Below are 27,555 nucleotides of genomic sequence, written 5' to 3' on the forward strand. Positions count from 1 at the left end.
TCAATTATCGAAGATTATGATGTCACTACTGTCGGTAGTGAAAAGGAATTGTCTTTTGAACAAAAATTAGAATTAGCGATAAATAAAAAAAAATTTCAAAGAACCAAAATACAATACAGAAATCAGCTATATCCAAAACCATCTGACGAGAAATCGATTTATTTGAAGATGAGGGATTTAGAGTTAAATACTTGAAAAAAAATATAACGAGCATTGCTAACAGTACCACCAGCTAGCGTAGATGCCGAAAGAGCGTTTTCGACAGCTGGTAATTTTTACACAAAATTACTTTTCAGGCTTAATGACAGTACAATTGATGCATTATGTTTTTTAAGATCACATTTCAAAAATTTGTAATAGTACCACAGATTAAATAGTGATATTTACACTTTTTTTGTGATTTAAATAAATAAGATGTTGCTTTACTTTTTTGTGATTATATACTGTTATAATTTATAAGTTGCAAATTTATAAGTTTGTGATGTTTACACTCTCTAACAAAAGTGGCAAATAAAATAAAGAAACACCTGTGTTTTCTTTCTTTTTCTAAAATTTCTAATACCGGTATTAAAACCGGTATCCCGGTATTAAGATTTAAAAAATACCGAATACCGGTATTGAAATTTTGGTCCGGTATTGCAATCCCTAGTCGCAGTTATGTGTAAATTCTGTTGGAAAATAGTTTGATGATAGAGCAAAAGAAAATCGCTTATTTTGTAATAAACAGACCTTTTCATATCAAAATTCTGAAAGGAATGCATGAGAGATAATAACGAGATGAGAATCGTATGATAAAAAAATTAAAATCGAAACAAATTCTTATTTTATTTTAAGATACAATAATACAAATATCTATTTAATGTTTCATTTCACTCAATGGCAAGAGCACAGATTCAGCATGCACTTAATCCTTCGGATCATATATGAAAATTATGACATCAAAACTAAACACCAATTCACTTATAATTTAGAATTTCTGGAATGTCACAGAAGTATTTTAGGCAGTCTGGATTTCTGATATTCATGACTTGAGGAATGGTGTTTGTCATCACAATTTTCTTGACAATGCTCTCCAACCTTTTGTTATTGATATTGCGCTGAAATAAAATTGTATGTTATTTATATATGCAATTAAAATAATTAAAACAATGCAAAATATCGTAGTAAAATATATTGAAAAATTTTCAAAAATTTAATAAAATTACTAAAATAATCACAAAATAAAATTTATACCATTAAAAAGCTTTCTATTTAACGGTTAGAAGGCTGTATAACTAATTTTTATGCGACGATATTTTCGGGAATTAGTGAAGAAAAACACTACAGTTCCGATTAATTTTTAATTAAAATTAATAAAAAATAGCTTTTTGAGAATTTATTATAGAAAAAGCAAGTATTTCTTATTTGGTTTTTCTAGATTTCATGTCCTATCATGTAGAGTTTTTGTATGATATTCACATTGTATATGGAATATCAAGCAATTTATAGATCATATTTAGAAAATATTCTGTTATTGATAGTATTTTATTAAATGTAGACATTTTTTATAGATGATATTCATTGTTATAATCTTAAAAAACTTGAAATCATATTGCAACACCAGAAAACTTGGATGTGAGCTGAAATTTTATCTAATAAAGTTAAGTAGTTTTATTTAACTTAGTTCCCGATACCAAAAGTTGAAGGACATATATTTAACAGTTTCATTTTAATTATTTCTGAGTCCATAACTCAGGAACTGAAGACTTACCGGGATACCTGGCACTTCCATAATCACTTCTGGAACACCTGTTGCGGAGAGTTCCTGCTGAATACTTTGCTCGATTTTCTTTTTCAGTTCTGGAGTGAACACGCACCCTTTTTTGAGCTGGACGAAAAGGATATTCCTGGGGTCGTCGCAAATATAGTCTTGACACACGCAAATGTAGTCTTGCAATTCTTTGATGTGATCAACTGTCAATAAATATATAAATATCACTTTATTGTAACGATTGGACGGATCCCTTTATTATAAAAGTTGATGAAGTTTACTTTTATGCTTTAGAAGCACTTAATTTCATCTTAAATTTTTTAAAAGAAAAGATTCGAGTTAAAACAGGAAATTTGCTTTGTTTCAGGATCTTAATATCCAGGATCTCTCTGTTACCATTTATCGTATTTGAGCCATAATAATTAACTCCAAAACCGATCTAAGAATAATTTTGAATCTGACGAGATATTTATTTCCTTTTTATAAATCAAAATTATTGATTCTAAAATTTGGGAAATTCTATAACAGCTCTAGAATATTAATGATATAGTAAATATTACTTTATACCAATTTGGTTTCTAAAATGTACGCTGTTATTAAGATGAGGGAAACGATTAGAAATCTGTGATTTGCAAATATGAAGTTTCATTTATATTGTGTGACTTAAATTTAAGCTGTGCAGTTTTTATTTAAAATTTACATATTTTGTTCCTGCATTTTGAAATTGTCACCTTTGACCAAGATATATTCATTTCCAAAGTAGAGGAAAATATGTTTGTATCATGCTGCCATCTAGTGAACTAAAAGGGAATAAAGGACAGAAAAAATGCTGAGAGATTGGAGAGAACTTCTTTAATACGTTATAGAAACTCAATCTTAATTACAACTACATTCAGAAATTACGATATGATACAAATTGCAATTAATATTTTTTGATCACTTACTTGCACCGTATATATCATCTGGACTCAAACGTTCGCCATATTGTTTCAAAACAGTGTCGCTATGTTGGGGAAAATAAAATGAGAAACAATGCGAGAACCTAAATGATGTAAATATTTTAGATACGGTAAAATCTTTTACTGATGAATGTACTCATCATTAAGAAGTTTGCACCAAATTTTAATTTTAGAGCGCTTACCTTCTTCCTATTATGGCAAATCCTTTTGTTTCGGGATTAAAATAGCCTTCATCATTTTGACACCAAACTCCTATTTTAGAAAAAAAGTGATTTAAAATGACGTGGAGTGGAATATATAGAATGTTTTCATACATTTATGACTTCCATTGTAACCAGTAAATCATATATATTTCAGTAAATCAATTCTACTTTTTAGAAGAGATAGTAATTTTCTATTTAATTTTTTGAATAAAATTATCTGTGAATTTTCATTTCAAAAGCAAGTTGGATGAACAAAAAAGTTAACATACTAAATTGATCCGTCAAAATTTGCTCCTTCTTTCAAATGAGAGTTTTAAAATTATTTTTTTTAAATCATAAAAATAAAATTAAGTTATATTTCTCTTATAAATTTACTTGTAAGTAATATAATAACTTATATTCATATTTTGCACTGCTATTTTTAAGTTAAATTATTTAATTATAAATGAGTATTACAAAGGCGAAAGTAGCAAAGAAAAAGAATATAATTTCAAAGGATGCCCAGATTCATTTTTCAAAAGCTCATTGTTGTGAGAAAAAAATAACAGATAAGGCAATATTTGAATCATTTTATAACTTTCACGACAATACTTTTTTCTGAGGAATAGGTAAAATAACATTAGTTATTTTTTCTCTCTTTTGAACAAAATTTGTCTACATGATATAATCTTGGCTCCTATATTTCTACTTTGAATGCTATTTCAGTTTGACCTTTTTTATTGATATCATCATAATTGAAAAATTTAAATAATCATAATTTCAAAACGATATGCATCAAAGAATGAAATTGGACTTAAACTTTAATGGATTCTATTTTTAAACTGAGTGTGCTCCGAGATATACTTTGGATGATAGTCATTTCCAATACAAGAATAATAAGTTATAAATATAGATAATGTGTAATTTGTTATAGAAGAAACATCTTGTTTTGTAGGCGGTGCAAGCTTTTGGATCATTGAGAACTCGATCTTATAGGATAATTTCCAAGAAATTTATCACGCATTTTCCTTTAAAACGATTACCTGTTCCATATTTGTTGAAGTAAGATTCCCGCATCCGTTCATTGTTTTTATCACCCCATAGATAAATCGGGAAAGATGGAGTTGGCGTTGTAATCACCATCTCACCTCGCTGACCCACGATGGAGTTGCCTGACAAAATCGAATGAAGAAATACTCTATGAGAATTTTCAAACTATACTCCAGATGAATTAAATATATTTATTGCAGCTATTAATTTTGAAATGATCAAATAAGTGGTCAATCAACACTATCTTAAATTTTCTATATTTTTGAAAAAATATATGATCAAGGAAACCAGGTTTAAACTTTTCTTGAGAAGATTTATCAACCAGACTTTAATTTTCAAAATAATATTCAAAACTTTTTGTTAATCGTACATTAACGTATATTGTTACAATAATTCTTTTATGAGATGAAAGGGTTAAAATTTACTTTAAGATGCCCTTCTTATCGGCTACAGGCTAAATGCAAAAAAAGCGATAACTACTAAGGCAAACAATGTAATTCTATTGTCCGGAAAGGACTGTTAACAAAACTATTCCGTTTGACGGTCTTTCCGTTAGCCGGGCGCAAGCGAGAAATCGCCAAATAATGTAGAATTCCGCCAAATTTCTTACGCTAAATTCACGTTTGGTTCACAATTGGCGACATTTGCGCCCAGCTAACGGAAAAGTACCCGTTTGAATGTTTGGGTTGCCATTTTGTTGACAAACTCCGATACATCAAAGTAAATTTCAACTAACGCCACATGATAATTGCATGCAATATTACAGAATTTTATTAAATTTAGTGGTTATGATTTATCTTTAAGCTTAAACGAATATTTAAAAATAGCATCGAATAAAATAACTATCTCCCATTCGGCAACCATTTTAGAGAAGTCTATCATTTTAGAATCAATTTTGACTCTATATATTTTGTAATATCGAAGTACGCAATAGTATTTAGTTTTATTATGAGTCTTTCAAATCCAGAAATTTTGGGTCTAAGAAAATTGAAAATGTAAATCAAAAGCATACGATAACTGCTTTATGGCAATGCTGACATTAAAAACTCGCCAAAAATCCTTCATTTTAGTGTAACAATTTTCCCATTAAAAACAGAATTTAAGATTTCATTAAATAGAAGTCACTTTTAACGAATTTAGGATATAGAAAACTTAATTTAGGATATATTAAACTTCAACAGCATAATTCAGTTTAGTGTAATCAGTGTAGATAATTATGAATTTAAGTAAAATTTATAAATTTAATTCACCTTTCGAATCGAAGCAGTGCAGATCCACTCCTAACGCAGGAATTTGGCTCTCGCATGCATAAGCTGGCATGTTAAAATTGTTAGCTGACAAGGTCGCTAAAAATTCTGTGGCTCCTAGAAATTGGAAAAAAATTGCATAAACATCATTGTTACTAAGGGGAAATGCATTTCCCTTGTATTTCTCGCATACTCTGACTAAATTGGAACACTTATTACATATCGTTAAATTTCTGGAGACTGTAAAAGGCATCTGAATATTTTGAAAAAATATTCATGAAAATTCAGTTAATTTTCTATTTAAAAATATCTATTCAATGATTTCTTTTTAATCGTAATTTTTTTTTTATTCCAACATTAAAAGAATTATTTGTAATTATAAATAATTATTGACTTTATTGATACTTCATTGAAATACAAAAATACTTGACTTTTTTGATAATTATCTGACTTCTGATTGCATACTTTGTTTTTCTTATACATTTGGATAATATATATATATATATATATATATATATATATATATATATATATATATATATATATATATATATATATATATATATATATATATATATATATATATATATATATATATATATATATATATATATATATATATATATATATATTCGTCAGCAAGGAGGAAGGTAAATGTAGGAACTTTTCAGAAGATTTAAATGATAACAAAAATCTCTCCCTAAAGTAATTCCAACTAAAATTACTCAAGATTTTTTGTTTGATTGGGATAGAAAATACATCCGATGAGAGATCAGTTATTTCAAAACCAATCAAACCTACTTGTTGATAATCAAATTCATCAACAACTAGTATTTTTTTAAAATTAATTTTTAACTTAATTTAACTAATTAAAATTTTTTTTTACTTAACTAACATTTTTAATTAACTTTAAAGAAATTTAGCAGTCGAATAATTTATAGTGTAAAAGTTGATCGTTAGGCTTAGACGATCGTAAGTCTAATTTGAATTATCCTTATTTTTATCTTTAATTGCATGGAAATTTTGGGAAACTGGATATTTTTTCTCCATTGTTTCTCCTTTCTTTCATTTTTTTTTTGTTGAGCATTTGTGGATTCGATCAAGATTTTTACACTCACTCCGTCTCTCTCACTCTAAAAAATCTATCGAAAATTATTCTATTTTGGTCTCAAAAATACATAGATAAACCGTCAAATGACTGACATACAAACACATCCAAGGCGACATCTGGAGAGAATAAAATGATTTTAATTTGTGGATAACGGTATAATTCAAATATTAAAATTCCAATCATCATTTGATTTAATAAAACATCTTTCTTTCATCCATAAATATTTTGCATCTTAATGTAATAAGATCTAAAATATGGATGCAAGAAAGTAATATGTTACATAAGAGAGCATACGTACCATACATACATCCAACGTAAAGATCTTTCTTAACCTTATTAAGAAGAAAGTTGTAGTTTCTAGGTTTAGGTGGACTCGAGCTCATTGAGACAATTTTTAAACAATCGAGATTTGTATTAGGACCTAAAAAACCATATTTCATGAAATTTAGAATATTACTATACAGAAAAAAATAGTTACTTAATAGAGTTGTATTCATTTTACTAAGAATATGTAATTTACTGTAAACTACGAAAAGTAAGAAGACAAATTTGAGATAACACAGTTTAGAGAATCGGTGGGAGATCTAATAATGCATCAGTTGCCACGTCACGTGATTAACCTTTTCATTACTGACCCTGCCAATCAGCCGTTGAAATTCTTTATTGGTTAGTTAGTTTCTGTTTCAAACGAGGAGGATAAGACGACTTAAAATGATTTATCAGCAAAATTGTTCATGTTTTACATACTGCGCTTCTTGTTTGAAACAGAAACTAGCAAGCCAATATAAAATTTGCGCTGTCGATTGGGCCTAATTAGTGGTTAAAGGGTTAACTACTATATTCGATTTTATTTTCCTGTTTTTCCAAAAAAGTTTGTTTAAAAGTACAAAAGTTTTACAACTGTATTTATGTAAAAAAAATAATGTAATATAAGGAAAAAAAACAATGAATATTTTGATGGAAATAATTATTACTGTTTGTCTTCAAAAACAAAGTCACTTTAAAATTAGTCGGTCAACTCTCTCCAGAAATATTTTGTCATTCAGGGTTCAGATACCAGAATTTTTAATTATTTTTATATGGAATTAAAGACTCATGGGTTGAGTTTGGTAATTCCTAAAGATTCCTAAGATTTCGAAATAAATAACCAATGAAGTCTTCGATTTGTTTTGAAAGTCGAAGTTACAGGAAAAAAATTGAATTTTTGTGATAATATTATCAATTTCTAACGTTGATTCCTTGCACAGTTGATTTCTTTGTAAGGAAGAAAATTTTATAGATAGCTCTAATAGGTGCTGCATGTTGCCAGGTCAATGGCTCCAACCTTCCGAAACACTTGGCGACCAATTTTGTGAACTGGTAATTTATTTGGTTACTTTGCCGACAAAAATAAAGGATATATAATATTCGAGAATCTTTGTAATACCTCTATTAGGACTCGAATTCTAATTTTTATTGTTCTACAGCATTGGAGGCTTTGATATAGAGGCTATAAAACCCCGAGACGCGGAATCTGAGTTGAACATGGTGTCGAGTGAATTCTCTTTCTGAATCGTGATCTTCAATGTTTTCTTTCTGAAAGCTTAGTGCTGCTACTTAACTTTGTGCTGTTACTTTATGCTTTTATTTAACTCCATTTTAAGTTTGTAAATTTGGTATCAATGAAGTTGGAATTAAGTAATCGATTTTTTTACTTCTTTTACAATATGCTGGATTTCTGAAACTTCGTTAAGTTCAGCATTCTTAGTGATTACACGACGTTTTTATATTTTCACAACATAATTTATAGTTAATCGAATAATTTTAATTTAACGGCGAGCTCATATGAAAATTCCCTGTAACAAAAATTTTGAGAAGAAACTGATGAGATTCGGTAGTATTTAAAACAAGAATTACTAAATATGATAAATATTAAGAAATAAAAAAAATAAGAACAAAGAAAAAACAATTATTGTTTATCAATACCTGGAACAATGTTCACTTCTTCCATTTCATTGACGTCACCAGCTGAGATGAAAATATAAGTCACTTCGTTTTCCGATAAGTGATCCCAAAAATTTCGACCTTTACCTCTGTATGAAGGACTGCCGTTGAATAAGAACTGTTTCACCCCTAAAGCGAGACTTGGTATGGGACAGATCCAGGCAGCCCAACCAGCCTGTGTTATTTTAACAAAACAGTCAAAATTTTTTGTATTTCAGTGATAAAGTTAATACATGATGAATAAAGATAACATGAAATTCACATTAGTGGATTCATTGCTATTTATGACCTTTAGTTGACCTCTAAAGTATTAAGGCATCAGTATCTGCCAGCATTTTTTATAATATTTGAGAAGACGCCGATTGAGGAATATTTAAGTGATTGGGGAACATTTGATTTACAGAGTGATTCAAAATTCTATCTTAATTGGTTAGAGAGTTACATGAGGGTTCAGAAATGATAACCAATAATTTGTAAAAATAACTGCTACTTTTATTTTAAGATATCGTAATAACACATGGAGATTAAATACACAGGTTCAGTTCACAACAAATAAATTCTTAATCATTCACATGCTTCACTGTGTTGGAGTATGCATATCAGACATTTTGTGGGTCTTTGAAGCCGCCTTAGAGTTCCTTACGATGAATATTACAGGCCGCATTGAAAGAATATCCTCCAAGAAACACGCATCGTAAGAGTATGGTTATATTCAGTTATAAAGTACACAAAAAAATTGTTAAAGAATAATCATAAATTGCGTGTTAAAGATTGCGATATTTAAAATATAAGCAAATTCTTTAAAAAAAAGGATATTCTTGTGATTCTTGATAAGGTGAAATCAGTTATTTAAAAGAAAGAAAAAAAAAACATTCTAATTTCTCTCTCTGAAAGTGATATCATTTCATAAAAACGATTATCTTTATCTTTCGTAATGGAATGAAGTAAATTTTTGGGCAGAAACAGCATACTATAATAATAAAAATTCAGTACCATTCTGAAGCCGCTTGTAAATTCTTTATATTTCAATGATAAAGACTCTCGCTGCCTTTTATACATTGCCAATTTGATTTGCTTTTGAAAATGCATGAAAGAAATATAATAAAAGGCAGAACTCACCGGGCTGTAGTTACCAATTACATCACCATTTTTCAGATTTAGATGTAAAACATAATCTCTCATTAATCCAAGGAGTGCCTAAGAAATAAAATGAATAATTAATGAAAATTACAAGAATAACTTAATAAAGAATGAAAAGTTTGTTGTCTCCCCAAAACATTCTTGAACGCTGCGTAATAAAGGTGTTATCACCTTCTTCCGCCTAAAAGTGTACACATTAGAAAAGATCTTGAGCATCACGAGTGCATAGATTTTTATTTTCAGAGTCTCGTACATGGAAGTTTTGTGAAGTGTAGAAAAGAAAATTGAATTTGCATTTTGACGACTTTCCTTCGATCATTTGAACCAAAATTTGACATAGAACTATAACTGTAATAATGAGATGACATACTAAAGTTCATTTATTTAACTTGTTGTATTTTTGAACTACTGCATTTGCATTCATTATAATGTATAGTCAAGCAGACGATCAGCCACCTGACAGATTTAATTCAAAATTTGATAAAACTCTACACTATATACTATACTACATATTAAATGTTAACCACTTAACTATTTTGTTTTCTTTACTATCTAATAAGATGACACCGTCTATTATCGGAATACTTATTTTTTTTTATTCAAATGGGAATCCATTGAATTCTTGACTTAACTATGTATTCGAAGTCATTTTAATAATGAATTATAATCGTTATGAATGGTTAATTTTTGCTTACAGCTATCAAAATTCGATAAATTGATGCACGCATGACATATGGACAAAACAGATAAGCGGTTAAAGGAACGCCCAAATTTCATGTACAGTCAAGTCTTTGCATTTTTAAACTATCACGTTTCTACGAACACGAAGGTAGAGATGGGTAATCAATCTGGGCAATCTTTTGGTAGATTTTACTCAAAAATTAATAAAAGATCTACAGATTCTGAAACTGTATACGAAATTTTATTTTCTAAGCTACAGTATTTTTGTGTTATAGTGTTTACATGCCTGAATATGTACAAACAGACGGTTAATCCTTTGATGGATTTGATTCAGAAGTTGATATAGATTTATACTTTTAGTGATAAATATAAGTATAAATTTCAACTTCTATTCTATTATGTTATGACTCGAACAGACAGGTAAAGTAATTTCCTCTCAATGAGTTTTGCTTAAAATTTCATTGAAATCTACAAAATCGGTGTAAAATAAAACCACGAACCAAATTTCATCTGTTTAGATAAGTATTTTTGAATTATCGAGTTCACAGACAGACATAATTCGAAAAATGAGTTTTTCAGATTCATGGATGACTGAAACAAGGAGGTTCTTCAGTATGTTAAGATACACTTTTTTTATGATTTCAATAATTTTTCTTTGCACACTTCATATACAAGAAATTAAAAAAAAAACGGCCTAATGTTCTAAATCGAGGTACTTAGAATTTTTCTTCTGAAACAAAACCAACATGCAAAATTGATCACTGCAGTTCATTATTGATGAAAAGTAATTTAATCAGGTATCTTTTTCTTAAATGGAATAAAATACACTCATAGATAGATAGCTTTGAATACTCTAAAAATGCATTTATTACATGCATTAAATATATGAAATTAATTTTGTTAAAATTTAAATCACATGCTATTCTTTGATTAATTAATTTAAAATAAGATATTTGTCCTGAATTTTTTCTATTTAAAAAAAATGTTACAGTAGCTTTTTATTTTACTGAATACAGCACAATAAGGACAGCCGAAAAGGTTTTATTTCAGTTTAGAGATAAAGTTAAAAAATTCCAGGCTGTCTCTTTAAAAATATTTTACCCACCACTTGTGAATGCACCACCCCTTTTGGAATGCCGGTAGTACCAGACGTGAAGTTAATGCTGGCTGGATGGCTGGGGGGAAGTTGTTCAAAAACCAAATCTGGCACGAAACCGTCGGATAATCTTCCACTCTCCAAAAAGTCTTCTAACAGAATTCTAACAAAAATTTGTTATTTAAAGAATTATAGTGCAAAATAAATGTAAATATAAAAAAAGGCATTAAAATATGTTAAACTAATAAATTTATTAAGTGTTTAGGAAAATCAACATTTTTAACTCCTAGAAAATGAGGAAAACTTTACAATAAAAGCTTTCTCTAAAGTAATACAAAGACCAAAAGAATGGGCTATTCATATGTGATAACATAGACATAACATCTTTCTTCATAGTCAGTTGACAGGTTCTTTCTTTATCATTCAAGAAATGAAAAGTCATATATTCTAATAAAAAATATTACAATTTAGGAAGATGAATATCAATCGAATCAAAAATCGATATGAGTATCTATGTAATTTCATTTTATTAATATATTTTCTTTGATGTTACTTAATGACAAGCATGCAACTAATAGTTTTCTACGGAATATTCTTAAAAAAGCTCAGTTATACAAAGCACAAAAAGTAATAAAAGGAAATTAATGATGCCAGTCATTTTGAAGCGAATTGAATTAAGCGTCCATAACTAGAAACATACCAGGATGCCTTGCAAAGCAGATATAATTAAACGTTTTATTTTATTTTTCTTAATAGAAGTTGTTTCAGTTAAAAAAAAAAAATTAATATAAGATTATAATCTATTTTTCACTCTCTTTCTGATTTGCTAACATTTTGAAATTTTGCGCTCTTTTATATTTTCGAATACACTCTTCTATTATGTACAGAAAAGTTACATCATTAAGTAATGAACTTGAGAAATTTCAAAGCTGATTTTGAAATTTCTTATCTTTTATAATAAAGAATTATCAAATAAAAACTAAAAATAAATAATATAATTTTCTATTATACTAGTAAGGGTATGTTTTTAAAACATTATTATTTCTTAAATAACTCTTCATAAGAGTGTTATGGCATGGAATTCTTAGCTACCAAGAAGGAAGGTAAAATTCTGTGGAAAATGAAATGTGTACTGGAACAAACTTCATCCGCTATAAGTAATAACAGGTCTTTCGATAATTCTTGTTACTTTTTTTAATGCTTTTAAATTGAGTTGATTAAAATAGCATTTTTCAAAAGTCTATGTTTGTAATATGCTCACTTTATATTATATGTGCTAATTTTATATTATGTGTGCTCATTTTATATTATATGTGCTAATTTTATATTATGTGTGCTCATTTTATATTATATGTGCTAATTTTATATTATGTGTGCTCATTTTATATTATATGTGCTAATTTTATATTATATGTGCTAATTTTATTCAATATAAACAGCCTTTGATGATCAGCCGGTTCGCCAGTATTAATGCAGCTTAAAATGTTCAATTAATATTTTATGTAACTTGGTTTCATAATAAGTTTTTCTGCAAAATATTTCTAGATTTCAAATTTTGATAGTCATATCATTCACTTATACTATTATGTAGGCCTTAAGCCATTCTGTTCATTGTACTACATATATCTCTCCAATTTTCTATCCCCTCCCATAAAATTCAATTTTAAAATTAAGTGGAAATGATGAAACTACAATTAATATAAATACATTGTTTTTACTGATTCCAAGCATTCTTAAAAAAATGATAACTAAAAGCAGAGTCGTTCGGCTTTGAAGTCTTATGCGCACTACAGAATAATTTTCATAATTTATAATATTCCAAAGAATTATTCCTCAAAAATTTCACGGATTCATTGTAAAACTCAGTTTTTAGCTTTATTTTTAAAGTATATATGTATATGCGGTCAATAATATTTTATTTGTATGGTTTATAAATATACTTTCTAAAATTTAAACTTCATCATTTTTCGCAGTCTTATGGTCTTAAGTAATCATATTCTGCTATATATTCTTGACACTCCAACTTTTAAATAAATAAATAAATGTTTCTATCTTCTACGATTAAATCTGACCGATTTATTAAGTTCTGAATATTACAATATTAGAACAAACAACATTTTCATAATCTAGGCCAATCACTCTTAAGAAACCCTAGGAGGTGATTGGCTTCTTTCAGACGGTTGGTGAAGTGATCTAAAATAGTCCGTTTTCATAGAATAGTGATATTCAAATTTTCAAAAATCGGCCAGCTTTAGGGAATGATTTAGGTGATTAAAATACAACTTTTTTATTGTCTCAAGAATATTTTGTTAAATATGATTTACAGATATAGAGGATATATGTAAAAATTTAAAATTCGTAAGATATTAACATTTATTGGTACAATTTAAGTAAAATATAATTTATTTCATTTAGACCCTTAGATTAGAAGAGAAGATGTATGTCTATCACTGGAAGCTCACACATGAGCTGTTGGGATCCAATTAGAGTAGATATCTTGTACATATTAACCCGTATTTGCCTTAAATAAAACTGTTTCATTGAATTAGTAATTTATATTTTGCAAAATATCAAAGAAAACTTTTCATTTCATTACTTTTTAGGAAATACAATATTTAATATCATAGAATCACGTGCTAAAAATTACATTTTTATATGTTTAATTTTTAATAATATTTAATTTATCTTTAAATCTGAGCTTTTGCCAATGTGATGGGAATGCGTTTGACGCATAACGTGTTCTCGTAGTTTAAATTAAATTTTTATTTTGTGCAGAATAAATTGTTGAAAAATAGAATTAAATTATTTTTTAAAAATTCATTACAAATAGAAATTAATTTGCTGGTTAAAACAATAGCAGAAGTTTTTGAATTTCAATATGATGTAAAAATCAATTTTGTGCTGTAATATTTTCGAAATTTATAGCGGAAAAACGTCAAAATTTCGCTTCATTTTTAATTAATTAAAATTCTAATTAAAAAAATCAAAAAATAGCTCCGAGGTGCACATTTTCGGCCTACAAGATATACACTTGCCAAATTTGGTACCTGTAGGTCAAGCGGTCTGACCTGTAGAGCACCAAGACGCGCACACACATTGAGCTTTGTTATATGTATAAATTATTTCTTAAGTGTTAATATAATAGAGCTTTTCGAAAAATAAGTGCTTATAACTATGCATTGTCTTCAGTTAAATTCAGACGAAAATACTTACCCTTTTGGAATACTGGAAAAATTTGTATTTTCTGTCTGAGGTACAATAATAATTTTCTCCAAATTTCGCAGACCTAAAATTAAATTTTCAATTTTTGAAAAAAATACGCGAAATTTATTAATATAAATATTTTTTCATATAATATAATTAGGAGTAACGAATTAGTTTTCATACAAGGATGCAACAAAATAAATGAAAGAGAAAGTTACAGCTTCAAAAATTTTTAAAATTAATACAAAAAGTACAAAAGTGCACAGAGTGATAAGATTATGCTGCACATTTCTTATCAATATATGATAACTCTTTTAATAAAGAATTTTGCATTAAAATAAATTTATTTTAATGCAAAATGCAAATTTATTTAAATTAATTTAAATAAATTAAATTAAATTTATTAATTTGTTTTAATTAATAAATTTAAGACTCTTAAATTATAAAATTAAATCATTTCAATTACATTTTTATTAATTAAACCGGACATTCTCAATAAATTTTCTTTAGTTTTCTACTACAGATGATGTTCTTATATTTCTACTTTTATGAATTTTACAGGATAGTTTAAAATAACCCAATTATATTAGAAGAGTTTCCTGATTATTTATATTTTTTTAATATTGATTGAAATGCTTCCATGATGGTGGAGGTATTTTCTAGACATATAATCAGTAGCGGATAATGATCATATTCTTATTTCTTTAATAACAGAAATCTTTCCTCTAAGATGCTATCGCTATAGAGTTTAACATTCACAACTCCTGATTCGTCATTAGTGAAATAAAATTCAAAATAGTTGTTCACTGTAAAGTAATGTCTATATCTTTAAGAAACATCCTAACCATAGCTTCAAATGCAGATATTTTTTTCCTTTAAAGAAGACTGGTCATTTATCGAAATTAGCTATACTATTTCAATTTGTGAGATTTCGTATTTTTAGTTATGCTTGTGTTTATAGAAGATTCTTTAAGGTTTATGTAGTCAGCGAATACATGATGGAAGAGATGAAGGACACGTTTTAAGAGTTGACCGAAGGTTTTTGCTTTGAGCGGAATGAAATCATACTACTTAAATAACAGCATATAAATTTATTGCTTACGTAAACATGTAAAAGTAGTTGTTTTTCTGCTGGGATATCGCACATATCTGGGATTCATGTTGGCATGCCCTTTTTCCATGTAAGGATGCACGACAGATTCTGTAGTTAAACTGATGAAATGGTTTGAGTCGCATCATATGAGCACAAATTGACTGCTTTTTATTTATTGAAATGCTTGAAACTTTTTATTTATTTTTTTTTTTTTTTTTTTTTTTGTTAAATAAGAGAGAAAAATACAATTTTTATCGTAATATGAGACTGAATTTTCTGTTGAAGTGGAAGATAAAAAAAATGATAATAGTAGGTAAAACTGCTCACGAAACTATTTATTGTTGTAATTAAAGACTACTGTAAGGACTTTCAGATATAGAATTTGAAAACCATCTGTCAGATAATTTGTGGAATTCAACTGCTATGTTAATTATGTTTAATTAAAGAAATTGAAATTTCATTTCTGTTATGGCTTTCTCAAATCTCGAAGTAAAAACATATCCACTAACTTACTCGCAAAAGAAATCTATAAATTTAGTCAATTTAATAATCTTCTAGAAGATTTAAGTGATGTGTATTCATCTATTCCGTACCACTGCCTATGTTCTGTGAAGCCAAAATCTTTGTAAGAAAGTTGGGACAATTGTATAAACATGTTTATTCTTTTACTATTAGTTTTAAATCCGTGAAAGTAGCTGTTATGTATGATTGAATGCTGCAGCTATGGTAAATGCAGAAAAGACAAAGTCCCATTTGTTTATAAATTATTGAGGAGAGAACTGTGATGACTTTCATATCCTAAAATGTCAATATATATATATATATTTAGTACTTTCGACTTAGTTTGTTTCATGTTTGTAATCACAAACAATCACTCTAATTCCCTCAATGCACTGAATTGCTGAATGATCGGAACACTCCAGTAACATAGGCACGAATTATGATTAAGTCCTAAGGGCCATCACCAGCCACGTACAACCCCTTCCATAGGAAACACATCCCGTCCTCGGCAGGGGATAGCTTACCCCATATTATTACTGTAGCCACCAGATTGACAAGAAGTAATTATCAAACCAGAAGCTTTTCATCCCTATATCTGAGGTTTCCGCTCAAGGAAGGGATGGAATTTGTGTGAAAAACTACTTTGCATGTCTCACTTTGAAATTATTGATGAAAAATAAGAATGCTTTCAACGTTTAAATTCGAATGAAAATGATTCAATTTCATGTTTGAAAAGATGGATTTTTTGTCATCAATATTTCATTTATTTACTGTTGTATTAAAGTTTCGAAATTATGTACACGTGTGTTGTTTTAATAATAATACATTATTTTAATATTTTGATGACTTAGTTATCAGTTAATCTATTAATTTAATCAAGTTGTAATTCCAAACATAAGGTGCTATCCTGTAGTGATTTTGTGAAAAACTCAATATTCAATATTCCATAATAGTAATAAAATTGTCTTGTAAATTAAAAACTAGAAAGTAGAAAATAAAGTTAAAGTATTCTGCTTATTTTTGATTATCAATAACTGCCAAATGTTGTGTCACCATTTTATAGCGCATTACGATAAATTTTGCAATCGATTTCAACTTCTAGGCACATAAATATGCAAATATTTCTCTATTAACAATAACTTTGGCTATAATACATAGACTGATCAATGACACTGTGGTCATTACAGAATGATTAGACATTCACAGATTAGCTACTTAAAGGGAATAAAATGATTGAGTATTAAAATAACGGTGAACCCTCAGTGAAAAGATATTTTCTGATGTAAAATCTAATATACTAACCGTAAAGAAAACGTATATTGTATCATGTTATGATTCTTTTATAGTTGCTTCTTGATAGTTTTTGCTTTCACTTTAAGATTTTTAGACAATAAAAACTTACCTTCAGTAACTGTGGTTAAATTTTCAACAGGGAAGAATTCTTCTTCGTGGAAAAGAAAGTAATCCGCAACTATTATGAATTTGGGCTCTATTACTTTCATCATATTGGATACCGCCTGTAATGAATTATCATCAAATAAGCAATCAAGTTCACCACAAAAAGTTTTAAAACATAGATCAATGGCTGCATAAACATTTAATCAATTTAATTATGATAAAATCTTTGAAAGCGAGTTAAAAATTCAAAATAAATGTAATGTTGAACAGAATTTAAATTGACACTTGAATCATGTATTAATAATTTATCTGCAGGTATTTAATGTTTACTTTTAAAAATTCATAATTAATTCTGTTTGTATACAGTTATGAAATTTTAATACAAATACTGAAAATAATAAATTCTCTCTTTATGTGATATTTTTGTTTTCGTTTACCATTTCAATATTAATACATCCTTTATCGGTTATAGATTTCGTTTCTTATTTGGCAAGAAAATATACATAATATGCTTAGTTTGGTGTATATCACCACTTAGATCCATATATAAACGATGTCACAAACCAAACTTTATGTTACGAAAGCAAAGTAAAAGTTGGTCCATGACGTTTCATGGTACAAAGATTGAATCTAATTTAAATGCTCAATTTAGCATTTGGTTAAAAATTTATGACATCAAATTAACAAAATGTGGACCATTAAAAAGATTAGATAATAATTTAAGTAATCCAACAATAAAATGTAATGCAAAATTGTATAATAACTTAAAAATAAATTGTTACTCTTCGTAAATGGGGGATTTTACTGACAAAATTTACTAAGACGTTACGAGAGATAGGAAATTCGAATATGATTTGCTAATAAACATAAACTATGAAAAATTAAGAAAAGTGAATGAAAATAAGAACCAATAAGAAACGAAATTCCCTTTTAAGCAATTGCATGGAATAAAAATTTATAAAATTTTTTTAAGTAAAATTAAAACGAAATCACTCCAAAGAATAACATAACTTCCCCGACTTAGCACTGAATTGTCCTCGAAGATAAGTTACAAATAGCATTCATTGGTTATGGACCAACAGTCTTGTATATCATCTGTCATCAGAACATGACCACTATTATCTAGATTAAGATTTCTTATTTCAGAAGAAGCGAGAAGCTGCTTATTTATCAAGTAATTTACCAACCATACATTCCTATTTTCCCACCCACATTTAAGAGCAGTGAGAAGAAGAGAAAGGAATTGACAGGAATTTTGCTCCTTTTGGCTCTTATGGAGAAGAATGAAATTTAAAACAGAGTACACAAAGGAGCCAAACAGAAAAAAATAAGACCATTTACTTTCAATAGCAAAAGATTTTCTTGCATAAATGCGTTAATTAAAAAAATATATAAAGATGAAAAATCGAAAGAAAATTAATGAAACTTCAACTTCCGTGCTAAAATATGAGCTTATGTATAAAAAATGATATGTAATAGATGGGGAATGAATAGTTGTTTTATTTTAAAATCTTTGTCGAGATGATAGAAATAATGACATTCCATAAAATATTAACTGTCAAGAACTCACTTTGGGTCCTAGATAAGGCATGGCAGCACCCCAAATAGCGCCGATGCTCAGAGCAGCCAGAAATGCAAAAAGAGCTTCTTTGATATTTGAAATATAGCCTTCAAATAGAGAGATTTATGATTATTAAATTGAATATTATATTATTAATAAATAAATGTATTTTCAAAAATATTTTACTGTGTAATATATCTGAGAAATAAAACATGTACAAAGTGTAACACGCATTTTAAGTAGACTAAAATAAATGCAAACAAGTGGTCACAGGAATGTTTCCAATTGATTGACTTTATTTTAATAATTTCAGCACACAACCAATTTTTTTGGATTAATTTGAGTATATAACGATTCTCTTAGGAGATGATTGAAAATTATACAATTAAAGGCTCCTTCTTTTTCAAAGATCATCTTTGAAGCCACTGGCGATCGATTGAGATTTCAAATGGAAACTTTATAGTGAAGGCAACCAGAAAATAAGGCGAAAGCGAAATAAAAATTGAAATGTTATTACCAACAATAAATTATAACTGGCATTTTCCAATCAGAAATTTCATCTATAATTTTTCCATCCTCAGTTTTGGTGTATTTGATGTATATAACAAGTAAAATTATCATTTAACTAATTAAATATCTAAAAAAAAAAACTTAACTATGTAGCGAATTAAAAAAAAACATTCTGTATCGCCAACGTATTTTTAAGAAAAATAGGCACAAGTAATGTCACAGATAGTAAACAGTAGAAAACTCAATTTTCTATTATGGACATTTACTTTCAAAAAGAGAAACATTTATTAAAAATAAACGACAAAGAAACTTTTTCTCGTCATTTTTTAAAATGTACTTACGGTGAATCAATTTTCAAGTTTAAACTTTTTAATTTTATATTTTTAAAAGTCCAAACATTGATGGAAAATTAAAGAAAAAGGGACCAACTAAATTATTCCCCAATCTACATACTTCCTTTATATTATTATTATCCCAAATTGTTATTATTGAAATTTAATAGATTAAGTGTATCTTCATTTAATTAATTTTGAAACATCCTTTGACAAACAGTATTTCTTCTTGGAACAGAAAATTGATTCAAGTTTTGTAACCGTTGATTGATTGAAAATTGATTAAAGTTTTGTAAAAAAAAAAAAAATGTTAAAAGTAAGTTTAAGTAACTATTATCCACGCTCCCTACAAAACTGTATTTAACTAAACACTATTGCTAATCACTAGATGTTGTCCTATTAATGCTATTATAGTTCAGAAACATTACTTATAAATGATTTAATTTTAGCGAATTTATCGGGTATTATTTTGTAAAAAATATTTTAAAAAATATCGTGAATACCTGCAATTCTGTCTCCTTTGCACAAACCATGTTTTCGGAATGCTGAGGCGAAAAGTTTTACTTTTTCAAACATTTCCGCGAATGTTAGCTTACCTTTGTTTTCAAACTCATCTGGAAATTGAACACATTCAATGATAAGTATCATTTGCATTAATGATAATTAAACACTTCTAACTCTCAATAAGCTTCTGTTTAAAAAAAAAACAATTTCATGCAACTTAAAGGAGGAATATTACTTGACAGTGTTAACAATTATTTGTAAACTTTCCTGTAACTTGATATATAGCTTTAAAAATTTTAAGTCTGACATGTGTAATATGTTTAATCCACGGATAGGTATTTTGATGCAAAGTTTAAAGAAATACGATTCCAATCTTTCCTCAAAATCTGAGGTGGTTAGTTCTGTCATTAGTTGCCTCTAATTTTACGTCTTATGCTTTTTAAGGTGAATTCTGGACATTTTTTTTTTTATTTACAGAGCAGACAACGATCACGCTTTCGTGCGTATATTTTTTCAGTGCGAACCATTGTGTATTCAACTCATTGTAATTAGTCTTTGCTTCCTTTGACATTTAAACAAGAAATAAAAAAACGTTGGTTGTAAAATGACCGTCGTTGTTGGAAGATTCTATAGAAGAATTAGGAGATTCAGATAATAAAAACATATTCAAGAGTTTCAGTAAGAGAAAGAGTGTGATTCTTAAAAAAATGGTACATAGGATTAAGATGGTAAGTTTTCACTTTTAAATATTACTGATATAAATTCAAGGATCTTGTTATCTTCACAAACCCCACCAAAGAAGAAGGCCCTTCTTAGAGACTTTAGCCTTTTCACTTTTAAATCTTCATTTGAAATCGTAACAGAAACAGGAAAGGAAGAGAGAACAGAAAATTAACTTATTATATTAACGAGTATATGTTTTAAGAGCTTCAAAGAAAGAAAGTTATGCTGTAGAAGATGCTACATGTACTTAAAGCAAAAAGACAACGTTTCGGAAACTATATACAAAAATTATAAAGAAAAAGAATTTAAGAAATCCGTGAATTTGAGGCTTCATGAGTAAAGTACACAATGTTTAACGCTCCATGCTCCTATAAACCTTAATTGTAAAGCTAGCGACATAACTTAGTTTTTATATTAAAAATACTGTATGATTAGGATTACATTTGCATTTATAGATGAAAACAATTTTTTTTATAGAAATCAACGATTTCAAGACTTTTGAGGGAAAAAAAGGGAGTTCTTTTAATTTTTTTTGTTATTAAATCTTAAACTTATTTTTATTTTTTAACTATTTTTAATAATAAATGCTGAAATTATCATAAATTGTATGTCATGTTAGAATTATAAACAATATACATATCGTCTTTGTTTCATTAAATTGTTTGAGGAGTACTGATATTTCATGAGCGTTTCTGTCTGGCATAGCATAGAGTGCGTCTTCATAGTTAAATTTATTAGGGCCACCAAAAGGCAGACATTGAAGCAGTTTATATTCAAGTGATACGTCACAACATTTAAGCAGATGTATATCATTCAGAAATGAAGGAATTTAAATGTTACAGTACATTTTAAAACAACGTGAAGTTAGACGTTAGATACCTTGTGCAGTTATTTTCATTAAAAAAATAATGATGTCACTTGAATTTTCTAAGTAATGGATAATGGTCTATTGAACAGAAGTAAGAAAGGAAATTTTGTTCTTAACTCTTAATTTTGAATAGAAAAGGAATAACATTTTTTTAAAAAGTTTAAATATGACGGGATAAGATTAAATAACTTTTTTTTCTTATTTCAAAATCGACAAAATTTGCATCTATTTCCTCTATATTATTTTGACAGAGATTGAAAATCCAATAATAATTTAGATATATTATTTATTATTGATAGAAAGATAATTGAAAAAGGGGAAATTGATTTTAATATTTGATTTAAAATTTCAGTTTTTAGTTCGGAAATTTCTATTTTAAATGCAAAATTCGCTAAAAAAAGTGCTAATTAAATAAAAGAACTAAAAATATGCTAAATAAAGTAAAAGAAATAAAAATATGCTAAAATAAATAAAATAAGCTAAAATAACAAAATAAGCTAAAATAAAATTTGCTAAAATAAAAGCGTTAATAACCATATTGGATACAATAGAAAATTGTGAGTAACAAACATAAATAGGAAATAGTTTCAAAGACTTACCAGAATATGATAGAGCTACTCTGTTGTCTCTGATCCTGAGGATGGTTTCAGCCATATTCAATGTTGCTCCGCAGAACCATTCATTATCTATGATAGTAGCTCCTGTCTTTCTGAAAACCTGTTTTCAAGAAATAATTACTGAAATTGGAATGAATTTGATTGGATTGGGTTAAAAAGAGTTTAGATTATAAATTATTTCTTTAACTGGATTCACGGGAATAATTACATACATTAAAAATATCATTGAAAAATATAATAAATAATATATATAAGATTTACAGTTAAGCAAAAATATTCAATAAATGAACCATTGTAAAATTAAATTCAAAATAGAAAAGTATAAAATAAATCCAATAAACAAGCTATTTGTTCTCCAAATTAATAATATTTACTTAATTATGCAATCCAGTTTTCTTGAATTATATTTTGTAACAATGTAAGAAAGTATTATTTTACAATATAACTGAACATCAGATATAGTGGTTTTGTTGGTTAGCTCCACTTGCAAAATAGAAAAATAAAGTGGTAAAATTGGCTAAGAAGGCTGTTTCAAAATTTTATTTTGTGATGCCTATAGGTAATGGGCCTGATTTAGGGCTTTGATATTGTTACATGGAGTCATTCGTATGCTATCTCAATAGCATACGAAATAAAAGTTGGTGAAATAAATCACTATTTTTGGGAAACACCACGACAGATTTTACAACCTTTAGAGAATGTGAATTTGAATAGTTTATGGAACAAATCTCATTCCTTTAACATTAACAACTTTAAACATTGAAAGACTCTCGTAGGCGAAAACACCTCTCAAATTCACTTTCTTAGAATATTAAAAAAAACATTTTAGAATATAGAGATCATGTGACCTAGTTGGAAATGCCATTTGATAATTTTTTTTTTTATCCAGAATGTTATCCATATACCGAATTACGTATTTTCATTGATAAAAAGGCCCCCCACTCGAAAACAAACCTTGAAATCTAGTTCAGAAACCTCATTTTTGTACCCCAGTACGGTCTCAAAACTAGCATCAAAAACATACAGAGATAAGCAGCAATTTAAAATGATTCTTTCTCAATACCGAAATTCTACTTCCGCAGAATGGATTGGCTTTCCTAATATTGAAAAGATTAAAGACCATATTAAAAAACAACATACAGAGTTTTGAAAAGCAATCACCCAATTCAAGATGAGATTTCTAAAAAAAATTTAAGACGCTATATAGAAAACCGTGTACAGTCTAAAATGGTGTCCAGTTTTCTGCTGTGTAAAATTTTCCAGAGATCTATTGTAGGTGTAATAGTACGAATCTTATTATGAATTTGTGTGTCTCACCATTTGCCATTGAGAATGTAAAATGTGACTTATATATTTCTTGTTATCAGAAAGAGCGTTGGCAAGTATTTATATCTTAAAAAAGTTTGTAGCTAGTATGTTTTTTGTTTCTTGTGTGTTGCATTTTGATACGATCTAGTATATTTTATGTTGTATTTTGACACGATATAGTCTATTTTATGTTGTATTTTGTTGTAGTTTCTAGTATGTTCTACGTTGATACGAGAAAATAAAATATATCAGAATTAAAAACATTTATTTAATACGAACTTATAAAAAGTTACTGACGATTATTTTTTATTACTGTACAAAAAGGACAAACTAGAAAAATCTTTTAGTGGTAATAAATAACAATATCTTCACTCATTTCAATTGTTAAAAATTTAAGAAACTGCAGAACTTCCATAAGCTGTTAGGCAATGAAATAATTTCTATCCCTCACAAATGTTTTTTGAATGCATATTTCGTAAGATAAGAATTTTATTCACACTTAAAGAATAATATTGATAACCAATTCTTTATTTTGTCTGAAATATTATTGCAACTTATATTTAGGTTCATTGTTTCACCTTATCGTATGGTTTAGATGCAATGATGTCGAAAAAGTTCCACATTTCTTTCCAAAAATCAGGAAATTTTTCTATGGACCATTTGTGAAAATCCCAGTACGATTCTAAAAAATAAAGAACAAAATTATTTCATATTTTCATTTTGAAATAACGTACCAACAATATTTTATACAAAAATGATATCAATTTTTAGAGGTATATTTATAAGCAAATGTTTGTTATTTTCAAAGCAAAAATTCTTTACGTTCAAATAAATAAGTTTTATATTTTCGTTGATTCAGTTACCGCATTCAAGGAGCATAAAGCACTGAAAAATCAATTACTTATGTTGCGCTTTGGCTATTTAAATTTTGACAATTGCGTATGCATAAATATGTCTGTTGGTAGAGTAATGTTAACCATTTCTTCCCCAAATGGAAGAATTTAATTAATAATTTTAATTATAAAGCTTAATTTATTAATGCCAATAAAACATTCAGTGTTATTTTTAAAGTGAATAATGGACATATAATATTTATAATTTTGGAATTTTTATCGAATCATGTTATAATCAAAATATTTTACATACGAATTTTATGAGAACAGAAAATAAAAACTAATATGATTCTTTTTCAATAACTTCAAGATTGCTGTAAATGAAAAATAAACCAACAAAAAAGAATATTCTATATATTAAATGTTATAAGCTAGCGCTTTTTTGTTAAAATGAATATCAATTCTCAGAAATTTATCCGTCCAAAAAAAAAATATATATATATATATATTTTTTAAAATGTTTTTTCTTAAGATTTTGGATTTTATTTTAATTTTTGCTTTGGATCTAAAAAAAATTCTGACTTTTAAATTCTTTTTAAGAATTCATCTAAACCTAAAAGAATAATTCATCGAATTTATCCTCATGCAGTAATTTTTTTTACAGCTTCACCTTATTTCAGAAGTGTTTTTTTAATCAAATTCTGAAAGGCTTACCAAATTTGATGTTATATTTGTTTTCGATAATTTTCTGAAATCTTTGAAGCCCTGTTTCTGATTCAATTTTCTTATTCCAGACGACAAAGTGCGTTTTAATCCTTGGATCTTTGACGCCATTTTGGATCAAATCTATAGAAAAAAAATGCAATTTAATTGTTTAGAACTCAATTATTATGCTGTTATTTATACATTAAATATTGATTCTTAGGTACAAAATCATCGGATTCTATTCGTGATAATTGCTATATATATATAAAATCGGGCAACAGATTTTACATATCATTGTTGCTTCATTTCTATTAAAGTCACTTGAATTAGTTATTATTAGAGTATTCCATATTGACGTTTATTAGATTAGCAATAGTTTAAATGATTTTGGTATTATTTCTTAGATTTCATTTTAGTTTTTATAAATTAATCATTAAATATACACTATGGAATCCATTACGCCTAAAAGAATATAGCAAGCTTAAAATTTAGGAAATGTAGTGTAATTTTAAAATATTTCAGGTAAATGTTTTCATGAGAAAATACGTTTCTTTCCAAACAAAGAAAATATATTAATAATACCTCTTGTTTTCCTTACTTCCTTCTTAACAATACGAAATGTTCATAATATTACTCTAATCATTAGTCTATAATTCATAACTTTTAGTCAAGAGAAAAGGAGGTTTTATTAAATTTAAATGTCTTTTCAATGTAATTATTTAGTCCTGAATGTTAAAATTAAATACAATTTAAATGTTATAATTTTTATATAAAAATATAAATAAAAGTTTGTATACAAATTTTTAGCATGTAATTAATTAACAATAAAATTGTAAAGTTATATAAATAAATTCGTTGTAAATTACTAAAGTAAAATATGTAATACTCAATAATTTGAGTAATCAAGTAAATACTGAAAATCAAAATTTTAGCATTAATCATTTTTTTTGGTGTAATCTGTTAAGAAAATTTATAGTGATCTGTTGTATGAATATAAGAATGCAAAATATAAATAATGAAACACTTTTATGAAAATTGGAGTTTTTGAATATAACAAATACTATTATGGCGCAATTTAATTTCTTAACTGTCATATTGTGTATATAAGCTCAATATTTAAATAGATTTAAAAAAATTCATATTTTTTAATATGATTTATATTAAAATAACGGGAAATTATAAAAAAATATATATGAGATCAATGCCATTTTTTTATCAACGTCCGTTTTAAGTTCGAGACTCAATACAATAAAAATAAACTCTTTACTATAAAATTAATTTGACACAGAAATTTCTTAAGAAAATTAAAAAAGTTTCAGAAAAATGTAACTAAAAAATTTATTGTGTTTAAATATAGATGGAAGATTTAAAGCTTAATATAAAATGAATAAATTCAAAAGAGTGAAATCAAATCTTTTATCAAGACAGATATTCAGGATTAATTCTAGAAAGTTTAATTATTCTTACTGGTATTCTTGATGCAATCCATTTCTCACTTCTAAATTAAAGTTGCAATTGCGTAAGATAATTAAATTAAAGTAAAAAATTTTAACATATGGCAAAAGTCTTTGAAATGTCTGGAACATATGTGACAGGTGTTTAAAGCCCTACAAATTCGAATACTTATGACGTCTTTTGAATGACAAAGTGTTTTTTTGAAACGCTTTGACATTCTATGGGTGACAAATTTGATGTAAGGTGCATAGAATTTATAAAATGTATCTTATTTGAACTTGTTGCTTTTTTTAACAGTTTAAAGACAAAATCCTTAAAAAAACTTAAGACATTTTCAATATATGAACTCAGACTTTTTATGGAACAATTTAATTGTCATATTCAACATTCAATCTTGAGTGATGTGAGTGTTCGAATTCAGAAAGTTTGATACGTTAAACAATCGAATTTAGTACTGTACATGGAGACTTGACATTTCGCTTCAAGTTCAAACATTTGAGAAAAATAAGCAGGCACTAATAAAAAATACCTTATATTTTATTTTGAACAGTCATATATTATTCATTTCATCAATATCTATATTCTATACTTATAATAAAGATGAATGTGTGTGTGTTGGTGCTCTATAGGCAGACCGTTTGACCTATATCTACTAATTTAACACATAAAGGTCGCGAATGTGCACCTCGTAGCGATTGTTTTGTGAATTTTTAGTTAAAATCTTTAATAGTTGAAAATTATGAG

The 27,555-nt window shown here is 27.3% G+C and overlaps 1 protein-coding gene across 1 annotated transcript; it reads right to left on the bottom strand.

The window, feature by feature from the left end:
* Positions 1 to 806: 806 nt before the first annotated feature.
* On the bottom strand, positions 807 to 26,949 carry LOC129963760 (acetoacetyl-CoA synthetase-like). Its single transcript, XM_056078296.1, has 18 exons — positions 26,824 to 26,949; positions 25,366 to 25,497; positions 24,397 to 24,500; positions 22,493 to 22,610; positions 20,302 to 20,412; positions 18,966 to 19,063; positions 17,400 to 17,514; positions 14,413 to 14,485; positions 11,209 to 11,362; positions 9,402 to 9,479; positions 8,265 to 8,457; positions 6,598 to 6,720; positions 5,192 to 5,305; positions 3,935 to 4,063; positions 2,892 to 2,961; positions 2,695 to 2,753; positions 1,751 to 1,953; positions 807 to 1,097 (listed from the first exon to the last, which is right to left on the bottom strand). Exons 1-18 carry the CDS (start codon positions 26,843 to 26,845, stop codon positions 957 to 959), a joined length of 2,037 nt encoding a protein of 678 aa, XP_055934271.1. The 5' UTR covers positions 26,846 to 26,949; the 3' UTR covers positions 807 to 956.
* Between the last annotated feature and the right edge of the window lie 606 nt (positions 26,950 to 27,555).

The sequence above is a fragment of the Argiope bruennichi genome, chromosome 3, assembly GCF_947563725.1.
Source record: "Argiope bruennichi chromosome 3, qqArgBrue1.1, whole genome shotgun sequence".
In the NCBI taxonomy this organism is placed as follows: Eukaryota; Metazoa; Arthropoda; class Arachnida; order Araneae; family Araneidae; genus Argiope; species Argiope bruennichi.

Bases quoted from the DNA above. Each gene is read 5' to 3' on its own strand.
- LOC129963760 (XM_056078296.1), bottom strand. From the start codon at position 26,845: ATGGATTGCATCAAGAATACCA. The intron at 8,458-9,401 runs GTGAGTTCTGCC...AAAATAACACAG, and splicing joins TAATTGGTAACTACAGCCCG to GCTGGTTGGGCTGCCTGGAT. The intron at 2,962-3,934 runs GTAATCGTTTTA...TTTCTAAAATAG, and splicing joins CTTCAACAAATATGGAACAG to GAGTTTGGTGTCAAAATGAT.